The sequence below is a fragment of the Trichogramma pretiosum genome, unplaced genomic scaffold, assembly GCF_000599845.2.
Source record: "Trichogramma pretiosum strain Unisexual culture from Peru unplaced genomic scaffold, Tpre_2.0 scaffold22, whole genome shotgun sequence".
NCBI classification, from domain to species: domain Eukaryota; kingdom Metazoa; phylum Arthropoda; class Insecta; order Hymenoptera; family Trichogrammatidae; genus Trichogramma; species Trichogramma pretiosum.
In genome coordinates this window covers 1,357,076-1,373,731 of record NW_019640932.1, presented here as the reverse complement: position 1 = coordinate 1,373,731, position 16,656 = coordinate 1,357,076, and the positions used below count along the sequence as shown (strand labels likewise).

The 16,656-nt window shown below is 42.6% G+C and overlaps 1 protein-coding gene across 5 annotated transcripts in view; it reads right to left on the bottom strand.

Annotated features, from left to right (window-relative positions):
• Positions 1–16,656, bottom strand: part of LOC106648895 (complexin) — a 156,537-nt gene that overhangs the window by 6,786 nt on the left and 133,095 nt on the right. For 3 of the 5 annotated variants that reach the window (XM_014366043.2, XM_023457781.1, XM_014366045.2), the window contains one exon: positions 6,072–6,235. In XM_014366043.2, the coding sequence (XP_014221529.1) occupies positions 6,072–6,235 (164 nt within the window). The remainder of the gene's footprint in view (positions 1–6,071; positions 6,236–16,656) is intronic. The other 2 variants (XM_023457782.1, XM_014366046.2) reach the window with 1 other exon arrangement.

Sequence of the window (16,656 nt, the reverse complement as noted above, 5' to 3'; positions counted from 1 at the left end):
AATTTCGTGCTGCAGCAAACAACGTTGCGCTCGTTTTAGCTGGGAGTACAGAAAAAAAAAGAAGAAGGGAAAAATCGTTGGGATTCGTTTGCACTTTTTGAGCATACGACACAACGACGATGACGCGAAAAAAAAGAGCTAGCGCTGGAAATCGAAGCAACGCTTTGAATACTCAAAAAGGCTCGCGTTGATTAAAGACTATATCTTTAAGGCTAAAAAGCTAATGGAGCGCACGAGTATCCAGCAGCATGGCAGAAACAGCAGCAGCTGCGATGCTCACACACACACACACACACGTTGACCTGAATTTTCAGTGTACCCCCGCACGTATCGGCTTCCAACTCGGCAGGTATTTTTTTCTATCCGATACTTTTCTACTATCGAATTTTGCGAGTCGTATATAAAAAAAAGGGAAAAACTTCTCAAGGTTTATTGGTTACCTTTGAAAAAGTTTCAAAGCTCGCGCTACAGATATGTATGTGCCGCTTCGGCAACGAATATATACATTTGTTATACGTTTCGAGCGCGAGGGGCCGTATACACTAGTCGCTAGTAGGTATAGCTCCATTACGGGAATCAAATAAATGCTCGGAATGTAAGCGGGAGGGAATTCAGCTGTCGACGCGAGCCCGGCCGACGGCAGGAGGACACATTTTCATAAAGTAACGCGCGCCTGGGCAAAAGTGGCGCGCACATATGCTCTCTTGTATCCTATATAGCTGCGGCATGACGCTTACATACCGAGTTAACTCTTATAACGATTAGGAGGGTCATTCGCAAAAGCTGCTTCACGACGACGACGACGATGACGATGACGATGTTTCAACAAGCCAAGAAAACGTGTATAACAACGGTGAATCGCATAAGCACGCATATATCCGAGGGGGTAATCGGCCATTACGTATATATTACTTTAACAAGACGAGGTACTTTTCATCGTTATAGTATCACCAACATCGAGCATTAGATATGGAATTCTTCCGACTTGCGGTAGGTATAATATACGCCCGATAATTTTTTCCTCTCTCTCTTTTTCTGGTAGCTTCGGTGGTGCGCGGAAATTCTACGCGTTAGGGAATTCGGACTTTAATTGACGAAAAGGAATGAAGTAAAAAAAAAAAGAAGAAAAAAAATGAACGAGGATATGAGAGGTTGATTTTATATAGTTGCGGCAAGACTATCGATCATCGCTCGGCTCACTTCGCGCCTGCCTCGATAATTTATTCATCAATTATCGGAGCTGCTGCTCCTTTCTCTCTCTCTCTCTTCTCGGTCGGCTCTCGATACACGGAACGCGCGCTATGACGTTAATTAAAAAATTATTGCTTGTGTCATATATACGCACACAAACTACTGCGACCCGTGCTACTGCTATACCGCTACGTAGGCGCGCGTTTTAGATGAAAATCGATTTTTCATTGGTCCTTTTTGGCTGCAGTGTTGCGAGGATTGATTATGTTACTGGCGATACACGTAAAATTGAAAAATCAAGTGTCGAAGAGCGCAATTTCATCAATCATTCTTTAATTTTATTCGTCGCTACAGGGTTCAGATTCCAAAGACGAAATAGTTGACCGAAATTTAACGGAATCACGTTTTCACGTTTTGCGGATAGTTTGCTTGTGCCCGCGCGATGCAATGCGCGCCAGTGAGAGTTTCTTCGCTTGCTTACAACTTTGCATCATGTACGCGCCCACAAAGACCAGCAGCAGCAGCAGCAGCTCGTCCTCGTCGTCGTCGTCGTCACTGTCGTCTCTCTCTCTCTCTCTCTTTGGGAGTACACGCGGCCAGGCTGCAGGGGCGCACGTTAAGAACTCGAAGGTGCACGAGCGCACAAAGTTCACGACAAACTCGACCCTGTAGCTTCGAGCTTTTGTGCACTGTGTGCGTGCGAGTGTAGTAACTTTAAATTGTGAATAAGTTACAAAGTTCGAATTCAATAAGGTATCCTCTCTCCGTCTCTCGCCATCGATGAGACATGCCGCGAGCGCGCGTGCGTATGCGAGCTTTTTCATGCGTTAACTTAAATCGGTTAATGGATAACGCGCACATATACACATACACACTTACGCTGCTTATCTGTGCCATGTAAATGCGATTTTGTTACTTCATCTTCTGTGTACTTTTTTTTCGCGAACAAACACAGCCGGTTAAACAATTCATTTGCTCTGCTGTTGTCTTTTGTCAAAGCATATTTCGAAGGCTGCAGTGTGTTTCGACGTAACGTGTAGCCCAAGACAAAGGACACACTCGAAGGTCGCTAGGAAGAGCTTTTGCCGCGCGCAGTATATAGACCCCTTTTGTTTCTCTGCCAGTTGTAGAGATTGAGGCGGAAGCATAGCGCAAGCATTGTTAAGAATTAATTCGGTTTTTTTCGCTCTCTCCCTCACTCTGACGTTGACATTTTTTTTTAAATTTCAGTTTCGGTATGTTTCAAATTTTGAAAATATATTTTATCGACCATTTATGAAATGTCGATTAATCAAGTTTTGAGGAAATGTTTTGTTTCCTATATGTATCCTTACAACGATACTATTGCTCACTTCGAGCCAATAGATACTGGTCTGCCGCAGGAAAGTGAAAGCGGTCACGATTACGACTTCGATGGCTTACGGACGTGTGTCGATAGCCAAATTTGGTCGCTGTAGAATTACAGTTTTGTAAGCCAGGGTAGATCGCTGAGAAAATAAAACACGACAATTTTTGCAGAATTGAAAAAGTGCAAAAAACAAAAGCAAAAGGAATTTCAAACGTTCCAAAGCAAGAATTTCAAGGTAAAAAGTGGACAATAATAGCCGCACATCACGCACACGAACACACACGCGCTTACGCACGCGCAGACCCCGAAGCCGTATTATACGGCTCGGCAATCATTCGCGCGGAGTTAAAAGGGATTTTTGAGGGATATTGCCGTTGTATTCACACGTCCAATCGCATAACTTCTCGTTCCATTTGATCTAGCCTTCTTCTCCTCTCGCCCACCGCCGCTGCCATCGATGTTCACGTGTCAAGCGCGCGTTGCAACGCGGACAAGGTCCATATTTTTCATTAAAATTCAATAAAAAATGCCAAAAAATAAACGCTGTGCACGCATATCGTCCGACGAATCTATGAGTATATACGCACACTGACGACCTCGAAGGATAAATATATATATTTGGTTATGTTCTTCTGTACCGAGTATGGCTTCGCGCTATCCATTATACGAATCGACCATCGTGCCGCACATCACAACTTTATGGGTCATGAATTTTTTTTCCTCTTTCTTCGCAACATTTTATCGGACGGCGGTGGATTTAAAACTGAAATGCCGTTACAATTTGAAAAATATTGTACATTACTCGTTGCCAAGCGCAACGGATGCGCGCGAGGCTCGTGCAAGCCACCAAGCGAAAGCTCTCGCAAGCTTTCAATATTCCGATGGGTGAGTGCGTGCGTATTGTCAAGGATTAAATGTTATGACGTTATATATTTTCCTGAAATAAAATAAAATAAAAATATCTTTTACGGATCGCATGTTGATTATTCTGTTATATATCGAGGACGTTTGGATAATTGTTGCTAATCACGTTGAGATCTCATTGAATTTGATCTTTCAAGGCATTACCGGGAACAAGAAAGATCTTTTATCAATTGAGTTGGCTAATCATGCGTGTGGTTTCGAACATTTTTTTCCACTTACTTTGCGGATATAATTACTCCAGGAAAAATTTTATAATCATACTAAAATTAAAAAAAATTTTAATACGTTTTTTTGTGTTCATGTGAATTTTTTTCTGACGTCTACACACGAGGAAATCAATTATATTTATCCGGTTGGCTATCGCGCTTCGATATTATTGGGAAATTTATCTTTACCTCCTATGCAAGCTTATTTACGCTGATACGCGTATGTACCGCTGGAAGAATTTCTACAAAATGGCCAAACACGCGAAGCTAACTCATAATTTTTTCGCTCGCGCGTTTATTAATACTTCGCGTTTGGATATTTGATAGAAAATATTTTTGTTTATTTAGGCAGATTACCGCCTAGGGAAATATGCTGTTACGCTTGTTCTTCTTTTTTATTTTCAGTATACGCGTACTTGAATGCTCAAAAAAAAGGAAAAAAAAAATAGTAGGTCAGTTTATTGGATGAAAAGCGCTACTGCAGGCCGTAGCTATCTGAATTTTTAGAGTAAATCTTGTAACAACGTTCGGTTATATTCGCGTTTATTGGAAGTTATAGATCGTGCGGTTCACCTCAAAAATGACTCTGATGCAGCGTCATAATGGAGTCAGCTTTTGCCTGCGCGTCCTGCGGTACAGCAGCATCGAAAAGCATTGCCGTATAGCCATAACCGACATTAGTTCGTTAGATATGATCGTTAGATACGAGTTGTATTGCCTGTACGTCACGCCGATGTGTCCAGAGCCATTCTGGCTTTTTGGATGCGGGCGTTCCACGGGTGCGACTAGTGGTGCTATAGTAGTAGTGGTAGTAGTAGTGCTCCGGGAGCGCAGTGTTTCGATTGTCCTGAGAATTTACGAGTCACGGACGCTCTTCATGCCTTTTGATAACCACGGACATGTTTATGAATATGAGTTAGTATCGCGTTACTCCCGCGAGCTCTAGATCGTGATATTCTCTCGATTAAGGATGCCAACCGATCATCCACAATGACAGTCATCCGAGCTGTTGGTTCATAATCACGCGACGGATACAATTATTTGTTGAAACTTTAAAAGGACGACGGCTCGGCGAATGAATGTTTTCATTCACTGTGACACAGAATTAGAGAAAACGTTTACGAGAACAATGTAATGATCACGGGTATCGCGCGGGAAAAGCGAGAGGCAGGTAACGCAAAGACAATCAACGCTGGGCAATAAGTTAACAGCTACGAGTTTATTTCCAGAGCCGTAAGAGGTGTGGTGCCGTTTTACGACAATTTTCACAACATTCGCGCGCGCAACGGCCTCGACGCGCGGACGAATTAAACGCGAAACCTCTCCATTCTCTCATTGGACGAAAACAAAAGGGATGAAAAAAAAGGAAAAATCGTCCCGAGCATTTACCGCGAATAATTGCACGCGAAGCATCAGTTTCTATATATACATCGTATGAGCTTGCCAGCCATGTGGTTTTTACTTTGGCGCGTGTATATAATATGAAAGTAAAAAAAAAATCATGCCGTTGGCTCGAATCTCGTAAAAATAAATCGTTGCCTTGTTACACGGACTTACTGCTGCTGCTGTACGGTGTAGTGGTAGGTGTACGAACCATGTATGTGCGCGCTCTCGAGCGCATTACGCGGCAGTTGTTGTCGGGCCAAAAGCCTCGACGGCGGCCGCGCTTATAACCGCTCGGATGTATAAAGCGCTTACTTTGCTTCGCGGATATAGCTTTCCCATCCTCCTCCCGTAAATATATACGAGCATTTGCTATTCAGTTCTGTCGTTTATGATTTACGAACTAACGACTAAAAATTCTCTCTCTCGATGAAAAAAAAAAAGAAAAAAAATCAGAGCAAATAATAGACCACGTCATAAATCTTGGCCCTGCGCGCGAGATTGAGAGAGAGAAAAAAGCCCTGCAGAAAATAACAAGAGAGAGAGAGAGAGAAAGAGAAAGCTGAGTTGAGCCGCGCGATAAAAATCGATGCAGTGATAAGGGAGTGGACGAGCACATAAAAACGGGCAAAAGGGAGTTATAAACGTAACGCGATGCAGCCGGTGTAAAAAAAAAGGAAAGGAAAAAAAACCAACGTGACACCTGATTCAGGGGATAAGGTGCGGCTCAAGGTAAGATTTATGACTAAATCTCACCTGGACACGTTTACTTAATTTTGTCGCGCGAATAAATTCGAACGAAAGGCTCGAGGTGTGCTCAGCGTGTCGGAGCTGTTGTACTTTGGACTCGTCACTATGTCAACATTTATTATCCATATCGTATACCGGGCTATAGCGAGAATCGCGCACGGCGCAGCCGACGACGAGAATGATTAAGACATGACATTTAACGAGCGAGCTGTAAGGCTACGCCACATGAGAAAAACAAACATCGAAGTTTTTCTTTTTAACATACTGACCTTGTCTCTGATCTCCTGGCGCATCTTTTCTCGCTCTTCCTCCATCTTTCGGTGCTTCTCCTTTCGCCGCTCCTCGGCTTCTCGGATGGCCTCCTGCCTCTCCCTCTCTGCCTCTTCTTCCTTCTCCTTGTCATCTTCGTCACCGCCTTCGCCGCCTACCGCCCCTAAGTTTAACAGAAACAAAGCACATGGACATAGCTATTAGCACCTTCTTCTGTTTTTTTCATCTGCAAGTTCAAATACATATTTAATTATATTGTCATCGGAGACAGACGCGTCTCTCTTCGCAACGTCTTGAGAGCTCTACAAATTCTCAACCGCGCGTTATATCTGTACGAGTGTTTTTCGTTATATGTTTGTACTTGAATGTGTATTACGTAAGTTTTTTATATACATATCAAGAGGCTACTTTACTTTTGGCACAACTGACAGAGTGACATTGGTCTAGGCCATGCGCGCCCGAGCTCGAGGTTAAGAGTCAAGGATAAGGTCTCCTTTTTTTTGTCGAGAGCAATGCAAGATGAATGGCTTTGTTTGTATTTGTCGGGCTCGCGTGGAAGCCCGATCGATATACATTATAAGCTTCGCGCGATATGTATATCCGCGTTTTAGCACCTATGTGCACGCGATATATATTGCAGTCCCGTGTGTGCTGTATACATACAGTGGCAGCTAACTCGGTTCGTTTCGTCGATTTGATCCGCGCTCGAAAAATCGTCGACACACGCGGTAGAAAACAAATAAATCAGTAGTACGAGTCGGTGTTCAGTCAGACGTAAACATACTGCTATACGATGCCGAACGATGAATTAAACGAAATTGGCGCACTTTTCAAGAGTCGCTTAAAACTTAATGACGAAAAACCTTAAGATTTCTTTTGTCAACTAATCGACGTGCGGCGGTCTTGTAAAGTAATCCACGTCTTTAATTTGTCCCGAAGCGAACATTCCTCTTCAGTGGCTAGTCTTTTCCTCTTTTGCTCGTATATCCTCCTCTTTCATTCTTCGACGGTTCGAGTTCTCTCTTTGCGCTTCAAGTTTTGCTCGATCGCGCAAAAGGCATTCGGAGAGAGCTTCATAATAGACATTTGCCCGCAGGGGACATACTCTAGTAATGATCTTTCTTGGGGAGAGCGCACATAGCCTCCTTCTCTTCCTCTTCGTCCCGTCCTCTTTTTCTCCAACAAGTCCAGTTGAGAACGTGAGAAATTCCGCCAAGTCCGCTCGATTTTTCGTTTTCCAGCCGTATAACGCTCAGCCCCCGAGTAATAAAGGGTGAGAGATGTCTGGGATAGTACACCTCTCGTGCGGGGGGCAAAGAGAAGGAGGAAACGGAAAGGCGGAAGTGTATTAATGGCCTTTTGAGAAATTATAGGGAAGTTGCACCCGAGACTTTTCCGAGAGAGAGAGAGGGAGATTTTTCGGTGCACGTTCGAAGAAAATAAAAAAGGAAAGAGAAGGAGGAAAGAAAACGCAGCTAAACGAGCGACTTTTGATTTACACCCGACAAGCCGAAAACACGAAAAACAATGTAAGAATAATTTGAGGGCAATTTTCAGAAAAATCTCGCGCCATAGCTCAAAAGTTGATAATTTGAGTTGGATGCGTCGGTCGTTCGGAAGTTCTTTGGACTTATTTCGAGGAGTCAGGCTCTGTTTAAAACTTTGGGGATTTCAGTTTCTCTTAGCCTCTCTTTGGCTAGTCACGCGGAATTAGCCACGGCAGCAGATCCAGCCCTGCATTTATCCCCGAGGGCAATCGGTGCGTCGGAGATTTCTCTCTCTTTCTTTTTTGCTCTCAAATGTGTGTAGCAGCTAATCGTTGAGTGGCGGCGGCGGCGGCATACACGAGATGAGAGAAGTAGTCCGGAGGGAAGAACTTTTGATCGGCAACATTCGACGTGGTTTATGGCACACGACGTACTGTAACTCGCACATCGCACGTAATCTGTTTGCTGCGCAAAAAAGCTCTAGATTTTGCATTTCGAGTTCAAGAAGAGAGAGAGAGAGAGAGAGAGAGAGAGCGAGAGAGAGGGTTTTCGACTGAAAGCGCGGTGCAGTGTCAAAAGGGGCCAATAGCATATTTTGATACACGAGCGAGCAATTTACTCAAAGCCAGCTAGAGCCAGAGCACGTAGTGCATACAGTGTGTGATATTCGAGGCTCGAGTGAACGTCGATTATGTCGATACGTATAACAGCGCTCGTTACAGCAGCTCCTATCGTTCTGTATAATACGTTGGAGAGCAGCTTTACAGCGTGGCGCAATTGGAAATTGCTCCTCGCCTCACCTGTCGAGTGCATCGCTGCTTATGCTTACATCGTCTACGCATACAGCTTAGTACACGCTGTTGCGGGCTCGAAACACAGATGCGTCTGCGAACGTATATCGCCCTCTCGATCGGATCAATTAGTGCGAGTCTTCGCTTGGTTAAGTGCGTAACGAAGCCGATATTGTGGCGCATCGATACTCCCCCTGCTCTACGCCGCTTTCGCAGTACTTCGCAATTGCAATAAGCAAGTACGTGACGAGCTTTTGCTTTTTACGCGCCGATAAGCAGTTTATACATATTTCGCTCGTAATTCCAACTTGCGCGAAAGGCGATGCTCGCGAAGCAACTTTTACTCCATCTCTGGCGTTTTTCTCGCGACTAAACGAGCAAAATTTTATAATATCATAACGACAAAGCCGCGGGAGATGTAAAAGTGGAATTGAAAAGAAATAGCCGATGTCGTGCCGGCCATTTACAGTAGCCTCGAGTCGTGGCGTGCTTTTACCACTTGCCGACGATCCGCTCTGGCATCGAGCAACATTGAGCAACATCGCCGCAGTGCAATAGATGCAGCTCTCGTCTCTCGGCTCTTTCTCTCTCTCTCTCTCTCTTTCTCCTGCACGTGTTTTCCCGCGAGGCTTCGCCGACCAAGTCCTCTCTCATAGTTAGCTATATGCAGACTGCTCGGGCTTAACCAAGTTTTATTAGTTTCCTGCAAGATTAACTTGCCACTGATGGCTCTTCCACCTCCCGCAGCCGATGGCTATACCATAGCTCTGAGCTCTTTCTCCCTGTTGATATCACTGCTGTTGGTGCTGCTGCTACTACTACTGCTACCGCTGAGACATTGATATATCTTCGATTTAAATGTATTTAATAATTAAGCCTGCAGACCCTGTTGCTCGCTGCTTCAGTGAGGATCTTGTTACGAGGCTCATATTGGAAAAAAGAGGCAAGTTGCAACGAGTCGTTAACGACGTTACAACGTATATTTTTCTCTTATTTTTTTCTCTCTCCCTGCGACGTGAATATGCAATTTAGCATTTCCGTGCGCGCTGCTGCTCGAGAAAATCGAACCCACTCAGCGCGCGAACGTCATTCGTTTCCCTACCCGTGCGGAAATCTCGCGACATGCGGCGAGCGTGCGACGATGAAAATAGAAAAATCGTCTATAAACGACAGACAAAGGCGTGGCCTGGACACCTGTGGCTCGCTCCACCGTTTTTAATTGAATCGAGCTAAAAATATTGAAAAATAAGAAAGATCGGAGAATATATACGGCCCAATCATGGAAGTCTCGAGTGCTCGATACAATGCACGCGAGAGGCGAGAAGCCTTAATTCGAAAATATTTTGTTAGCACTCGCGCCGTTCAGTGCGCAATGTATAGGCACAACACGAGAAAACTTAACGAACCGAATCAACTTCACGTCTCGGTGCATTTTGAGAAAACTTGAGCCCGTTTCGATCGATAGAGTTACTCTTCAATCCGTACATTCAAGGCTGAATGCCAGGACAGCTCCTATTCTGCAGCAGCAGCCCTGACAGAGTTTTATTCAATATTCAGCCGTACCTTATATATTCTATGTTATCTTCAATTCTCAAAGTTATTTTCTTTGTTATAATTCTGGCTTTAGATAAATTTCAATAAACGTACTTGATAGGCGCATCGATGGTTCATAATGGAAAATATCTCTTTGCTTGAAAAATCTATTTATCATGAAATTCGAGTAACTAACGCTCGTAATTGAAAAAGAATATAGTTAATATCTGCATCAGCGAAGCACCTGAGAATTATGCACCGGATGAATTTAATTCGGTCAAATTCAGTCGAGGATTTATTTTTAAAATCTTTTTTTCCTACCGCACAGCTAGCTCTTCTGCATTATTTATTGCGAAAAACAGCGCGTTGCTGCTCGCAATGTTCGCAACACGCAGATTTATATTATTTTTATTCACTTTCGTTGCTGCATATTACACCTTTTTCGGGACTGAAACGGTATAAACTCTAAAATATTTTAGCTTTAAAAAATCCTTTTTCTGAAAGCCCCCGAGCCCTTAAATTACAAATTCATAAAAATGCGTGCACACATGCGAGCAATAGAGCAAAGAGAGAGAGAGAGAGAGGGAGAGAAAAAGAGATTAAAAGAGCCGCAAACCGAGTGTTGTTAGTGTGCTCAGGCGCGCGCGTGTGTGTTAGCACGCCAGTCGTAACAGAATCAATTTATCACCCGACTCCATTTTGCGAAATTAAAATTTCACGATGACGGTTTTGAGTTGAAAACCTTTAATTAAGCGGTGCCCGCACAAAAGAGTACAGAGTGAGAGGAAGAGAGAGCCGTAGAGCAAAAAACAGGATCGGTTTTTGTGTGTTTACTCATGGGAGACTGCGCGGCCAGTGAAAAGAGTCGAATACGCTTCATCGTGCTCGTCATGCGCATTCAGTTTTCAGCTAATAGATCGTTGTGCCGTTGACGGGCTACTTAATGAGGCTATGCTACAGTAGTATCGGACAATCAAACATTCGTGATTTCTAATTAAAAAGCCTCAAGACCAATGAATAAAGCTCATTCGAACGAGCGATTTATCCTTGTGTGTGTCCAGAAGTCAAAGAAATCAACTAGGAAAGTTGTGGGAGTTCAGCAGAAACTGAAAAATAACGTCTAATCGAATTCATAGTCTGAAACGTTTATTACGGATCTTCGCTTGAACATCATCTCTATATTCCTTTTGAATCAAAGTTCAAACAACTTCTTATTCGGTTTAATAAACGCGCGGTAAAATATTAAATCAAATCTGTCTGTCTTTGTGCGTATATGTTTTTCATCGAAAAGGGCGAGACGAGCTCAATAGGCCAGCTCAGAGAGAGAGAGAGAGAGAGAGAGAGAGAGAGGAAGAAGAAAATATATATGTACACGATTCGCGCGCGCATCTTCCATTAGCAGCCCATTCTATATCAATTTGCTTATGGAAAGAGAGAGAGAGAGAGAGAGAGAGAGATGCGAAGAAGAGCTTCCACGACAAGAAGCGTCGTCGTCGTCGTCGTCGTCGTCTCGTTCCAAGTTCTACGTGCAGCTTGAATTTTGTTTCCTCGTTTGTCGACGTCTTGTCTTTTCGCGTTGCTCGTGCCTTCTAAACTCTCGTGACCCACGCGGTGCTTTATAATGCGATTTCACCCTGCTATGAGCACCGCAGCTATATATTGAAATAATACTTTGGGCTTATTGCTTTTATCTCTTTTATGCTTTTTTTGTTTTTTTTTGTCCTTTGCTTTCGTCAAGATATAGCCGAAGAAATACACTTATCGCCAATTTATCATTTGGATCCGATAAAAAGTTTAATTAGCTTACGGAAAGACGCGTGTAATTGCATCTAGAAATCTCAAAAATCTTTCCGCGGACGCGCGAAATGTGTACACACAAGCGCAGTAATACGCGGTAAACAAACTTTTGCAAGATTAAAATATTCGAGTCGGAAATTAACATTGCACACGTAACGGATGCGCATATATAACGTGCCGCGGAATGAGCCACCTATATACATCAAACCTTGGACCCGAAAAATGTCCAAGCGTGAAATTAAAGTCGCGCGAGCTTGCAAAAATTTATTTGCGCGAAAATTGATACGATGGCAGGCAGCGTATAATCCTCCGCGGGCAAGCAGCACTGCAATGTTGACTAGTGGTTGAAACTTTGCGTTTGTTCAGCTGTTGCCGCTGCTTCTGCTCGCACATGTAGTACGTTATGTAGGCTAGGTATAAAATCTGTGAGCTTGCAACGAATATAGTCAACATTGCGTCGACTCGAATATGCACGCGTCATATTAGTAAATGCTTCAGCAGGAAGCCAAGGGTTGGGGGGGGGGTGGAAATTGAAAATTATTTCAAGCCGGTTGAGTGAGCTCAGCTGCTCGCTGCAGTGATGCAGCCTGGTATACGTTATTCCAGGGTATTTTTCGACGTTTGCGCGCGAATCATAGGCCTCGATCGTGACGCATCGCGAAGATTTGCTCGGTCGACGTTACCGCTGCAGTAAGTCAGGCTCGAAAACCGCAGCGTGCGCGGCAGCGGTATTATATGAATAAAAGATGCGAATCGAACCCACGAGGTATTCTCAGATCCCAAGCGACGTTTCTTCTTCTTTTTCTTCTTTATCCTCTCTTTTTTCTCTCCTCTCATCGGTAAGAGTACACGCGAGCGTGCAAGAAAAAAAAGACAGCCAATCACGGAATTTTCGATGCACGTGTGCAGCCTCTAACATGGATGGGCGAGAGCACAAAGAATCACGAAACGTCCTCCGGGATTTTTACTCGAAACCGCCAACGTGTATGAGCTATCTCTGACGAGCTTCTTTCTCTCGCTAGCTTATTATGTTGTACTACTGCACTGCGGTTTTACCGATTTTGCGTTCGTGTATCGAGCTTTATTTCCAGCCGACGCGGTCAACCGACCTAAGTAGCCAAAATAAATAAAAAGAAAACTTTTAAATTGATGCAGTCGTAAATCTTTCAAGTCACGAGACAGGATCAACTATTTTTTCTTACTTCTCGCTTGTACGTACATTCGCGACCTCAATTTTAAGATTAATACTGTCTCGCCATGCATGCTCGCTACGCAAATAGAACTTTACGAATGCAAATCTTCAATTTAGCGCTCGTGCCACATGAAAAAGCAGCTCTTTACAGCGAAAGATTTTCCTGCACTCGCTTCTCCTTGCAAATCGCATGTTGTTTAAGCGTGTGTGCTGCGTTTCTTTTCATCGGAAGATGCATCTTGCAATTTTCCCGTCGAGTTGGATCGCGCCGGAAAACGAATGGAAGTGATTTCCTCTATTGCGTTTACATGTGCGCGCATGGCGCCCAACGGGGGTTTCCCCCGCATTTACTGCAGCGATCACAAATACACGCGCACGTTTTTGCAATATCTCGTATATTTTTGAATATAAATCTAAAGTACCAGAGATATCCGATTATTTTTTATACCACAGCTCGTTTTTCCATTTGAACTTTCTGTGCTTTGTTTCACAGACGGTGTGCTTATGCAACCCACTGGTTTATCGTACTGCTTTTGTAACTCAGAGCAACTCAGCTCGCAAGAAAAAAAAAACGAATTGCGCACAGTCAGTTATGTTCCGTGTATACACGCTCATGGAAGCGTGTAATTGCCGCGTGCAGCCGCTCTCGCGAGCAAAGCTACATCGGTAAAGGAATATTGGCTTGGAAGAGGAGTCTCGGTTTATAAAAAGGTCCACGTGCGTGCGCTACAAACAATCCTGTCATTCAATCGCTGGAACTCCTTGTGCGTCTGACGTGGTCAGAGCTGTGCGCTTTTAATTCGCTCCAAAGACGCACTCGGAGTAATTTTACGTTCGCTGTAATTTGCGAGTAATTGAAAAAGAGCCACATTACAATTTACGTATAAATCGATGTTTTCACGAGGAGAGAATTCAGAATCATTCTCAAAGCGTCACTTTGATGGCTATTTTTAGAAGAACTCGTTGAAATATGTAAAATTAGATTTAGTCGTAACTAGATTTAAGATTTTAATTTCCATTAAATTGATCCAATTTCAGTGTTAAATATTTTACTATGTTTCAGTAGCGTACCAAAGTAAAAATGCTCAACATTAATGACTTTATGACCGAAAGGTGCCCATTCAAAACGTTTTATAATACATTTGCATTGATTGGCTTATTTTGGAGACTTTTCTGTTAAAATGACAATTTTATTGTATGAAAAATTTGAGACCAGTTTTTAACCACTTTAAACACAATAATATCACTTGAAATCTTTACCACTAGATGGCGTGAGCCTTTATCAATTGATCGTAGTTAGATTTAATTCTAAATAAAAATGTCCAAGTGTAGTAAATGTTAATGGTATTTAATTTCAATCAACGACTTTAATTGACATTATAAATATCAAATGTTAAAAAAAAAGTAACTATTGAAGAAGTGTTCAAATAGTAATTAGCAAGAATTTTTATAGTCAAAAAATAATCATTAGACAATTTATAAACGTGGAGCATTATTATGTATATAAAATGTTAAAAAAAACGTTACGCTTAGGGTAAGTATACGTTCAGTTCTAGTAGCCCTTTTATGTTCCAGAAACTTTCGTCGGTAAAAAAAAGGTATTAAATATTGATGAATTTTACCAGGGTAACGATAATTTGAATGAATATTGTGTGGTTTGTTTGAAAATTGTGTTAAAGATTTGATGAAGAGCTCGTTTTTCGATTTAATCTGTTAGCGATGAATTCAAAATTTTTGCAATATGAAGGTAAACGTATGTAAATTAGTCATAGCTCGGTCGGGCTTGATTCTTTTTGATATTCTTTCGACTCACGTGCGCTGCTACTCTGGCCGAGTTAGCGACTCACCTGGAAAAGAGAAAAGAAAAATATCATTAGATATGCTGATTCAGTTAATAACCTAAAATATAGCGGGTAAACATGTGATAAAATTGACTTAGAAAAAAAGCTCATTTGAAACGGCAACGACCTCTCGTTTCAGTCACATAGTAATTTGCATAAAAATTGCTTTAATTAAAAGGTACTCCTTAGGAAGTTAGGCGCCCAACAGCAGCGTCGACTGAATTTACGTTGTTATTTTTCTCGAAAAAGTCTCAAATTTGAAATGACACGCTATTACATAATTACAAGCGGTATATAAGGTATATGTGTACTGTACACGTAGACACGTGACCGGGGTCATACTCGCAGGTAAACGAAGAACGAAAGAAGGCACACACACATACACCCACACGAGTCGCTCATTTGAGTTGGTGGGTCTCTCGCGTGTGCAATAACGTCACGTACGCCTGGCGAAAAATTTCCTTTGTAGCGCGAGCAAGTCTTAATTGCACCGGATGAGAGAAAAAGAGAGAGAGGGAGAGAGAAAAAATGCAAAGTCGACGAGAACATATTTTTTAGTTCATATACACAGCAGAGAAAAGAGGCGAAATTTTCTCTGCCTCGAAGACGCGAGATTGTCACGCTGAAGCTTTTTGTAGATAAAGAAAGTACCGGTATATATTGACATCGAAGACGGTACTCGGCAAATTCATTGCTTTACTGGTAAGTATATTTGATTAGTGCGACTATGAAGCTTTGGCGCAGCTACTCAAGCATTTCGATGATAATATAATGGAAATTTTTCGTGCTCTTTGTTACTTTTTCACCCGAGAAGACGAGGGGTAAGGCGAGGAAAAAATAAGAAAGAAGAAGCTCTTCGGCCAAGTTTTAAGGAAACTTTTGCCATGCTCCGTATATACATTTATGAGCAACATTAACGCTTAAAAAATAGTAAAATTATTGAACGACTCTCCGCAAACAGGATGCTTTCAGAAATTCTCACGGCAAATTTTCTTTTCACTCTTTTTTTTTTCCTTGACCATCGTTGAAATTACCCGAAGACTATGCGAGAATGTATACATATATTCACTACACGAAACTATGGTGAGTGTATTTTCTTGAAAAGTTGAATTATTTACGAAGCTCAAGCCAAACTTGGATACACTCTTTTATCCTTATTGGTTGCGGCGCTTCCCTCTTTGGGGGCTTCTCTTCCTCTCTCTCTCTCTCTCTCTCTCTTTCTCGAAACTTACTTTTGACTATATACCGTATAACGCAACTCTACAGCGCACTTTTCTGGAATATATTTTTACTTTTTACGTTTTTTTCTTCTCTCCCCGTAAAGCTTCGAAAATTTCCTGCACTTGTGCAGCCTATAGGTATTTTTCGCAAGATTATCTGCCAGTTGTATTTTCATTTTTTTTCGCTTCTGTTCTAGTGTTTTTTTTAGTATTATTTTACTACTCGAGACCCATCAGAGAGTACCGTCCTCGGGGTCAAACGTGTGAGCTTGCGAATCATCGTGCGGCTTGAATAACACGGTGCCATTAGCACGCAGGTGAAAGCTCGGTATGCCTCGGGAGAAATCTTGCGACCTGAACTCGCTCTTCTTGTCACGTTTACGAAAACAAATCAATCAGGCACCTTCTTTTTATCTTTCTTTGCGAGTACATTAAACCTCAAAAGTCACACGTTAGAAAATCCGGCTGTTATATATCGATCTTATAATGGAATGTTGCAAGGAGGCTGCATTATGTGCTCCAATGTCCCTTTGCCTTTCAATATTTTTTTCTGTGAAGCGTCAAACGTCACATACCCAATTCCACATTTCGGACGTGTCACGCGTGGCGCGTTGTTCTTTATTCCATTTTTTCCCTTGTTTAGTTTTCTGCGACCGAACAGCTCCTCTCGCACGTGGACTCGTCGCCATGTAGTACGAAATTATCGAGGGATTGACACGCTCA